At 46.7% G+C, this 10,498-nt stretch overlaps 1 protein-coding gene across 1 annotated transcript in view; it reads right to left on the bottom strand.

Annotated features, from left to right (window-relative positions):
- Positions 1-10,498, bottom strand: part of TEAD4 (TEA domain transcription factor 4) — an 81,170-nt gene that overhangs the window by 25,638 nt on the left and 45,034 nt on the right. Inside the window, exons 5-8 of the mRNA XM_019515858.1 lie at positions 8,693-8,736; positions 7,697-7,752; positions 5,686-5,816; positions 3,860-4,033 (exon numbers count right to left, since the gene is read on the bottom strand). Of these exons, the coding sequence (XP_019371403.1) occupies positions 3,860-4,033; positions 5,686-5,816; positions 7,697-7,752; positions 8,693-8,736 (405 nt within the window). The remainder of the gene's footprint in view (positions 1-3,859; positions 4,034-5,685; positions 5,817-7,696; positions 7,753-8,692; positions 8,737-10,498) is intronic.

Genomic DNA, 10,498 nt, shown 5'->3' on the forward strand with positions numbered 1-10,498 from the left:
CCTACAGGCTGGGGAACTCCCTTCTCAGCAGTGCAGAGGCAGAAAAGGATCTTGGAGTCATCATTGATGCCAAGATGAACATGGGCCGGCAGTGTGGGGACGCAGTCAGGAAGGCCAACCACACCTTGTCATGCATCCACGATGCATCTCAAGCAGATCCAAGGAGGTGATACTCCCCCTCTATGTGACACTGGTCAGGCCGCAGCTGGAGTACTGCGTCCAGTTCTGGGCGCCGCACTTCAGGAGGGATGTGGACAACATGGAGAGGGTCCAGAGGAGGGCCACACACATGATTGGGGGCAGCAGGGCAGGCCCTACGAGGAGAGGCTGCAGGACCTGAATCTGTTCAGCCTCCACAAGAGAAGGCTGAGGGGGGATCTAGTGGCCTGTTACAAACTAGTCAGAGGGGACCAGCAAGCATTGGAGGAGTCCCTGTTCCCCCAAGCACAAAGCTATAGAACTATTTCTATGAGGTGCTGGTATTGCACTTCTAAATAGAAATTTGGGAGGAATATAGTCAATGTTTTGGGAGTTTGGGCTTTCAACTAAGAACTATAGCCTTGTGCCCCCATTCTTTTCTATGGGCTGAGGCTCCCAATGAAACCACACCATGGAGAATGAGATCACACAACTGCGGACTCCCATGATGTACTGCTGTGCCTCAGAGGAAAAGTATGGTTAGGGAGCCAGCCTCATAGAGCAGAACAATGGCACGAAGTGTGTGCAGTACACAACCCTGGAGGCACTAGAGTTCCACTGCCAAATCAGTCTTTTGACTAAGTCACTTTTCATTAGAAAGTCTAAATTTATTCAGGGTGGAGGTCAGGATAAGCTCCTCCCTCCAGAACGTCTTTTTTTTTTTGCCAGGCCGGCGCTAGTATGAAGCCATATAATGGTCATTTAGTCATGTAATGAAAATGAACAGCAACTCCATTGTGATCTCCTAAAAATTTATGGTACTATTGACAAGAGTTCTGTTATGCACCGGGACATAGGCAATCTGGCATAGTGGTTAGACACCCAAAGCACAGGTCCAGTCTAGGTTGGTTCCCAGGGATCTGGGTGGGGTCTGGTGTCAGAATTGGATTAGGAAGCTGTAACCAAAGTCAGGACAGGCCAGGGTCTGAAACCAAAGCTGCAGACAGAGTAAACCAAGGTTTAACTGTGGTCAGAAACCAACAGTCAGAGTTGAAGGCTGAGCCTGAATCAGGAGCAGAGAACTGGAATCAGGAAACGTCAAGCAGCACTGGCCCGTCCTATCCTGCGGCTGCAGGGGCAGCAGACAAGAGGCCGTGTCCCACTTGCCCCCCTGCTGCCTGCACCATGCTGGTAAGTGTAAGCAGGCAGCTGGTAAACCTGGAAGGGCGTACACAATAAGGAAAAGTTTGGAAGCCTCTACCCTAGGGTAAGTGTCCCAGTGCAGTTACTGACCCTAGTCAATGTCACTTAGCTTATTGTAAAATGACAGGATCACATCACAAAAACAGTGCTGGGAGGCCACTACTGATTTGCTCTTGGGTGCACAGGGAAGCCAGCTCTGATGGAAGCCGACCCAAAGGGTCACACACCAAAAAAACCCAAAACCCAAAAAGATAAAATCCCCTGGAGTTCAACGCCATGCACAACCCACACAAGAACACAAGGGAACCAGGAAACCAAAATGATAAATCTAAGTGTCAGACTGGAGGCATCATCTTCATGAACATTGGTGGCATGTGGCAGATCGGGGTGGGGCGGACAGCAGAGTAGCAGATAGGGCGGGGAGCAGAAAGCAGGGCACCAGATCAGACAGTGGAAGGGGATTGAAATGGCAGTTAGGGAGGGCGCAGGGTTTAATTGGTAGCCTGCCAAAAAGGTTGACTCCCACAGACACAGGGATTCTGAGGTGTCCCACATCCCATGACATGCCACATCAGTCATGTCTCAGACAAAATGTATGATCTGTATCAGCCCAAGCCTTGCGATTGTAGCAGACACATTATCTAGAGCCAGTACAGAAGCAATCCCCTACTCACCTTGGGTTAAATTCCTCCAATGCTGAGGCCCAATATGAGGCCTAGATATCACATAAGCCTTTCAAAATAAGTCTTAAATTGGATATAAGCAATGTTTGAGCCTTATTTATACATCTGAAGTAAAATACCACAAGACCATGAATGCTATGAAGGTTTCCACAATAAAGCCCTTCATCCTCATTGTGCCATACCCTCTGATTAGAATGAACTTCTCCCCTGACAGTAGGGGGTCCAAGTCTTTCTCTGTTTCCCAGACAATGCTCCTCTGCCAGTTAGTCTGCTTGGCTTCAGGAGAGTCCACACCAACCACAGATGGCACCATGAGGAAGCATCTGCCTTGTGTCTTTCTGTGGGTTCTGTACCAGGATCCTCAGACCATGTAGCAGCTATCAACCCCAGCCCTACTACCCTCCTGGTCTGTTTTTCCCAGGGCTGTTTCCCGTCTTCTCCCATGTCAACCCAGCCCCACCCAAGATCCAGTTCCAGTTCTCTCTCTTTACAACTCTACAGATGGTCTTCACCCAGGCCTTGGTAAGGGGACAGCTGTGCAAACTAGCTGCTGCTCTCTCCCAGGTATATCCCTTCCCACTAGGGAATGGACCCACCTTCCATTCCTTGATTTGCCCTTCCCTGCAGGACTTGGTGCATTAAGAAAGCCTGATTTCATCTGAGGTGTAGCTCACCTTCTGGGGAAACAGGACATGCCTCCAAAAACCACGTGTGAATAGGAAGCACAACCAGTTGCAAGGCACCTGAATCACATAACATGTTTCCAGCCAGCACAAGTCCATCTCATCCAAGAGTCAGTATTCCCAGAATGGCAAGAGAGCTCAGCATCAGTACACTTTAACTCTCTGCCCTCTCTCTTGAGACTGCCAATTAAGCAGCCAGTTAGTGCCAATTTACAGTGAGTATGAGATAAGGAACTGCACTAATGCCAACAGCTCATTCCTCATAGTCTTCTTACTGACCTGGGTATGAATTGCAATTGGTCATGACAAAGTGAAAGGCTCCATATCCTGTTAGCCATCCAGCCCTGCCACTCAGCCATCCAGCCTTGCCGCTGCCTCAAACTGCCATTAATCTTAAACTTGTAACACCTACACCAATATCCATCTTCAAATTATCCTCCCTGTAGCTTGCAGCACAAATAAAATGGAGTTGTATAAACCTTTTGCAAAGCCTCAGCTTGCCCAGGAAAAGCTACCCAGACAATGGGGTGAGTGGGATTTTGCCAGACTGATTCAACCTTCAGCTTTCTGCCAATTTACCAGAAGTCAGTTTTTGGTAACACATTATCTGTAGAATCTGTTTTGAAGATGCAGGTTTCCAATCTTGCATTTTGGCTTTGTAAATATCCACTCCTAAATAGATAGCACAAGGCACAGAAACAGTGAGATAGGGGAAGAAGAGAGAAAGACCATGCCTGGCTGGCTGCAAGTCATTGAACATTTATAGATAGGGAACAGATTATTTCAAGGCGAAACATTTCCCCCAAATTTTCCCTTACACATCAATTATCACCCATTTGGCCTGAGCTGCTGACAACAAAGAAACTCCAAAATCATCAACCAGTTACTATTCGGATGAAGGCATCACACAGATAACTGCTTGCTACAATCCAGAGTAACACAGTAGGGCTTTCTGTCTTTCAGAGAAGAACCCAGATGCCAACAGTGGTTGAATTAAGATTATGGTCTCCCCTGAAATGGTGGCTGTAAGGTGGCAATCTTCCCATAAGAATTTCAGCAGCAACTAAACTACTGACAAGGCTATTGTTTGCATCACACAAAAGGAGGCAACCTGGAGAGCAGGTGAGCTGCACAGGAGCTTTCATTTCTTACCCAGAACTTGACAAGGAAGAAGGCATTGGCTGGCCCCCTTTCAAAGAGCTCCTTCAGCCCCCCTTTCTTCTCGGGGAACTTGTCATAGATCTGCCGGATGTCCACTGCTTCGAGGTAGGGGTCATTGTAGCTGGGGCTGGACTGTCCGATGTGCACAAACAGGTGCTTGTTATACTGCAAAGAGAAAAGAGTAAGCAGTCACGGTGCCACAGGGTGGCCCCCAGTACAGGTTTATCAAACAAGGCCCTTTGTGGTAGAAAAGATGGGCTCACAACGTCTCAGCTGGGTCCCTCTAAACACAGATCACAGGGGTCATGGAGTCGCACCAGGGAGCCCCCTGTGAAGGGCACAAGGATCACAAAGACAGCTAACATGACAGCGGTATGTACAGTTCATAGAAAGGAAATCTCTTAGAAAAGTAGCAGGTGATGCAGGAAGTGGCATTAGTGACTTCAGATTGCTTCTCCCACCTTTTTAAATTATTGTTCTAGTATTATGCTAAGAGATATTTTACAACTTTCTTTCAGAAGAGATGTAAAACTGGTGCCTGACTGCTTGAGACCACCGAAGACCCTATAGTACTTTTCACAAGGGTGGAGGTATTAACACTGGCATCCCAGTAAAAAACAGCTCAGGCAACTGTCTCCAGGCTACTAGGAGTACCCCCGTGCCCTGTGCCTTTGATGATGCGGCATTCTTTTTCACTGAACTGGTGTGCCGTATTGTTGTGCATGGCCCAAAAGGTGGAGACACATGCAGTGAATGACTGACACCAAGGCACATAGCCAATAAGCTCTGAGGCCTCCTAGCAGATGAACCATAGCCTCAAGTCACAGACCACAGTGCTGTCCTGGCAAACCAGGTGACCACGCTGACTCAGCTTTTGCATCTGAGAAATGCAGCAAGCTGCAATGCCCCTCACTCACACATGCTTTCCTTTGTAGATGCAGATTGCACAGGGCTTTCCAAAGTGAGGTAAGTAACATTAGCCTCATTTTACAGGTAGCATATTCAAAGCACAATGGACCAGCTTCAACCCTAATGGGCCAGAACTCTGAGGGATATGGTGTGGCTCCCCAGGGCCTTTCCATCTTCCCAATCCTGTGGGTAATCAGCAGCCTATTTTGTCTCTTGCCAAATTACTGCAAGAGCTGCATGCACTAGCTGAAATGGCCCCACAAAGGCTCTTCCACCATTGCATGATTACCTGTGTGCTATGTACTCAGGTCACAACCTCTCCTACCCTGGTACACATCAAGAATGCTCACAACACCAGGCAAAAGCAGCCAGGGGCAAAAAGTGAAAATCAGTGATTCTCAGCCAAGGTACCATGGCACTTTGGGGTGCTTTAAGATTCTTTCAAGGGTGGTGTAGGGTGCCACGCAATGTTAGCATTATTGGGTATACAAACATGATTCACAAGATAAACCCAGAGATTTCAAATACGAATCCATAGTGTTAAAAACGTTCTGACCTGGTGTTGCCTTTTAGAAGCCATGCCTGGGAAATTTAGGAGGTAGTAAAAACCACACCAGTGGTTCTCAACCTTTTTAGACTGAAGGCACCCCTCACTGAACTTAAGGGACTCCTTGGAAAATGCCTGCTCTTAGTTTTTCACTCATTTTTTACAGAAAAATAATAGAGCAATTCTTCTGTTGCAAGGAACTCCAAAAGTCTGCAAGGAAATATGGAACAGTGCAGGAAACCAGGCATTTCAGTACACAGTTAAATGGTTCTCTGCATGCTGAATAGAACATTAAACGCAAACAAAAGATACCCAGAGACCAAAAAAGCCAAGTGCAGGGAGAGTGTGGCTTGTATCTTACTGTGTCTTGGTCTTGTTGTTGTTCCAAGAAGGCAGAAAATTCTAACATCCACAGTTTGGAGCTGGCAACCCTTCGTCCTTGCCACGGTGGAGCTGATGGTGACGGTGAGAGTCCAGCAGGAGACTCAAACACTGAAAGCCCAGGAATGATAACACATTAGTAACACCTTGGCATTTAAGCAGCTTTCCCCATCACCTGGGGCTAGCCAATGATAGTCTTTTTTGGACTTCAGTCCTCATGTAAAAAGAGCTTATCACAGGCCCATCATCCTGTTCCACCCCAATCAGCTTCTCAATAGTTTCTGCCTAAGGGATTATGCCCAGAGGTGCTGCTAAGGAATGAATCAATTTTCTATAGAGATTAATGAAAAGATTCCCACTGGGCACATCTACACATGCCCATATGGCAACGTTGTTACTGTGTCATACTTTACTACTTCATTTTAGTACTTCTTTTTGGAAGTACTAAAGCATGGTGCAGTAGCAGCCCATACTGCGCCGTACACTGGGCGCATGATTATTTTTAGCCACTACTTCACTGTAGTGGCATGCTATAATAAGGAAGTGTGCCACTATGGTGAAGTAGCTGCTGGTCACATGTAGATGCATGTCATAGTGTGTCACTATGGCAATGTAGCATCACATGTACATGCTCCCACTGATTTCAGATGGGATCTGGATATGGACTTTCTGTGAACAGTAAACTGAGCAGAGGAGGAGTATCTTCATTAAACCCTCCTGATGAAGAAATGGTGCAACTGGGGTGAAAAAGCCACTTTCTGCTCTACTCCACTAGGGTAGACTAGAAGTGCAATCCTTCACTATGGAGAACACAGGGAGATCTAGGAGAATGGATGCAATGCTAGGACTTCAGATGTAATGGTTTTTCAAGCTGATCCAAACAAATACTTTTTCAGACTTCTCTTAAGAAAATGGGGGAAAAAAACAAAACCAAAAAACTCCACAACGACAGGTATTTGTTACTGGTCAAATGAAATTTTTCCTTTAGCCCTCTTTCTCTCTCTCTTTAGTCCCTTGAGGGTCGATAGCCACCTTAACTAAAGCTTTTCATCTCCTCCTTTCTAACTCAATCTCCTTCTATCTTGTCTTTCCAATTTTTATGTTATCCTCCCATTGTTGCCGTGGTGTGCCTTGAGGTCTGATACCCTCCTCACCTCCTTTAGCCTTAAATTAAACATTTTGCTTTTGGTTTAAGCTTTCTATTTTTATCCTTCTCAAAGTGTTGGCAACTGTTAGAAATGAAAACCACGTTTTAAAACAAAAATTGAAACATTTTGTTTGGAAACTGTTCAAACAAAATATTCTGACTTTTTGGATTTCTTTACGGCCCAAACTATTTGTTGAGTTTGCTGAAGGTTTTGGTTGTCAAAAAACTCACTCAGTTCCAATAATGAACTTATTACTGTCTCTATCACTGCTTCATGATGTTGCATTGACATTTCTTTGCTTCAGCTAATGGGAATGGAGTATCCCAATCCCTTGGGTGGCTTTAAAAAAACTCAACCTAATTTCCCAATAACTCTTTCTGTGGGCAGGGATGTTCTCTTGTCATTTTGTTTCTCAGAGTTGCTGCAACCTGTTTTGTAGGAAACATATGCACCGGGCTCTCATGGAAACTTTTGTTCTTCCTTGTTTGTTTTTCCCTTCATCTCAAATGGTATGATACAGACCGAGGTGAAGTGTGCTTTTAGTTTGTCAAAGACATAGCCATGGAACCCAACAAAACTTACAAGGACAGATATGTAAGAGCAGATTCAAATGAATGTGTGGAGTTGTGAGGTGACACACGTGGTTGCCTTTACTGACTAAATGGTGTTGTGGTGGCTTCTTCTAATTTTTGTCATTTCTCAGATCCTTGTGGTAAACTAGACCTTGCTTGTTTTAGCTGGAGGGAATATAGCACTCGACAGCGACAGCAAGAGAATTTTGATTTCCCCTGCTAGAGACAGGATGTGCATGTGCTGTACAAGCAATTGCCTCTTTCCATTTACCTGGTAATGGGAGTGGAGGTTGAACAGCATAGGGTTGCTGAGAAAACGGCTTCACGCTGCAGGAATGATATATGAGTGTTAATAAAAACAGGAAAATCAAAGCACTTCATTTAGTTTCGAGCAAGTTAAGTGAATGGCCCAAACTCAGGGGTCTATAGGTGGAAGAGGTTTTAAGGATATACCTACACATGACACAAGGAGGTATCAGGCAGCAGGGGGACCCCAGTAGGATATCTGTACCAATGAGACTCACCCATGGGGCACCCTTCAAGCTCACCTCAAAAATGTTATGTCTGAAGATCAGAGGACTCTAGCTTGCTCATTATAAATACTCCCTCAAGGCACAAGCCCTTTTTTAATACTACCTCATATCCACAAACATGTTTGCAATGCATAGCATGTGAGTAAACTCAGCAAAACGAGCTTCTCTGTGTTGTACTCCCCAGGACCCCTGTCAGATGGTATATGCTTTATGCACCTCTCTGTAGGGACAGATTTTCTGAAACCCTCAAAAGTCTCAACAGGACTAGGGGTTTCAAGATCATTCGGGTGATATCCTCAGGCTCCCTCAGCCTGGCTCACATCCAGGAATAGAAGTACAAGGACATCTATGGGGGTATAAAACTGAGAAGCCAAGAGCAGGCATAAGCTGAAGAAAAAAGGGAGGCTTATTTAAATGTATACCTACTTACAACTGCTTATTTATGCCTTTACTAACTACATTCTCCTGACTGCTCACTGTAGGCCTAATCAGGCCCAGTGTGAAGCTCTGTTTCCAGGAATAAATAGGGTGCACGTGGAATTTCTGAGTTTGTGTGTAGAAGCTGGGTGTAAGGTGCACATTGATTAGAAGCATGGAGTAGCTGCCTTTCTGAGAACCAGCACCTTAAGACTTTTTTTAACTTTGAGTAACAGAAGGTATTTCCCAGACTAGGAGAAGCATCTATCCTGCCACTGGAAGCAACTGTGTAAATGCTCAAGTATGGGAGTACTCACTCTTGAGAGGGTCCAGCTTGGCCAGGCAAAGCTCCTTGCCAAAACTGCAAAACCAAAGTACAGACAGTCACCAACCTGAGGCTACAGAAAACTAGGGTTTATGATGGTCCTGTACATCTACATTTGTAGGGCAGTTCTATGGGTTTGCTGCTGTTAGAGGCAAATGATTACCGACCACAAGTCTGTAAGGATGGCCAAGGAAGCCTGTATCCTCCTGCAATGGTTCTGATTGGTCTTGGAAGAGCTAAACCAGAAAGGGCAAATAATTAAAGCCAGCATTTTGAAAAGTGACCACTAGAAATGAATGCCTCCATTTTCAGTCTGAAATGCATCTCAGGATGGACACTTGAAACCAGAGGTGCCCATAAAAATCAGCCACCACTATGGAAAACTAGGCAAAACATAAGCAGCCTGTGGGGCAGGTGAGCACCAGGAGGTGGCTTGCCTTACAGGGATGGCTCCATGCCCATCTCTGGCTCTCCTACCAGGGTAGAGTCAGGAAAGGAAAAACAGTAAGACAGAGTGGGGGTCTAGGTGAAGGCTCACAGTGCACAAGCAGCAGCCTTGTGGGTTGGGGAAAGGGTGGCAGAAGCAGCTGGGAAGGTGAGAGGGTAAGGTGGTGAGGCATAGGGTTGTGCACAGTGTGCAGTTCAGACACTCTGCCTCCTCCTTATCTATAAAGGTCAATTCCTGATCCCTACAGGGCTGCAATACAAGTGGCAGCACAAAAAAAGAAAGTAGGTAGAAGTCATGACATTCAAGTGACTGATCTAGTGGCTTTAGATCAGGGGTGGGCAATTATTTCAGCTGGAGGGCCAATTAATGAGTTTTATTAAGCTGTCAAGGGCTGCATGGGTAGCCCCACCCCTTGACAGTTGCCCCACCCCTTGTTACCATCTTGGGAATGGAAGTCCCACCCCTCACCCTTGCCACCATAAGTCCTTCCCTTTACCACACGGAAATACTTATTTTGGGAGGAAAGTTGGCATCTTAGAACCAGAAAAAACCAAATCATACACTAAAAGTCAAACACCTACTATAACATATTTTAATTTTATTACAAAAAATATTTTGTCATGATTTGTGTTTGCGTACTGTATATAAAGGTGATTGCATAATAACTCAAAAATAAATTCTTATTTCTGTATATTGTGGAGGGAGGGTGTGCATGGTAGGGTGTGCATGTGGGGTGTGTGATATGTGTGGCATGGGTGTGTATGGTGGGGTGTGGGTGTGGGGGGGTTGTGACAGGGTGTGGCTGTGTGGGGGCATAAGGTATGTTGGTGGGTTGTGTATATGCGGGGGGTTATGGGAGCAGGGTGTGGATATGAGGGAGGTTTTCGGGGGGATTCCTCCCCCCCACTCCCCCATGGCACAGCAGCAGGCAGGGCACAGGCACACGGCAGGGCACAGCTCTGGCCAGCACTGCATATCATAGTGAGAGGTGCAGCCTCCATGCAGCTGCCTGTACTGCCAGTGCTCCCTGTTGCTCACGCGCAGCCCCTGCTCTTGCATAGCAAGGAGGGAAGCCCTGTGCGCTGGAGCCAGGTGCCTTCCCTGCTGGGGCTGCATAGCACCAAAGAGAAGCCTCAGGCACTGGAGCCCACTGCCCTCCCTGCCCCACAGGGAAAGGTGCCTGGGGCTTCCCTGTGCTGCAGTGAAGTTCCTGTGGGGAAAGCAGCTAGCTCCAGAGCCTGAAGCTGCTCTCTGGTGCTGTGCAGCCCCGGCAGGGAAGGCACCTGGCTCCAGCTCGCAGGGCTGCCCTCCCTACTGCGCAAGTGCGGGGGGGGGGGGGGGGGGGGGGGG

Source organism: Gavialis gangeticus, unplaced genomic scaffold (assembly GCF_001723915.1).
Source record: "Gavialis gangeticus isolate Ggan-Ray unplaced genomic scaffold, GavGan_comp1, whole genome shotgun sequence".
NCBI classification, from domain to species: domain Eukaryota; kingdom Metazoa; phylum Chordata; order Crocodylia; family Gavialidae; genus Gavialis; species Gavialis gangeticus.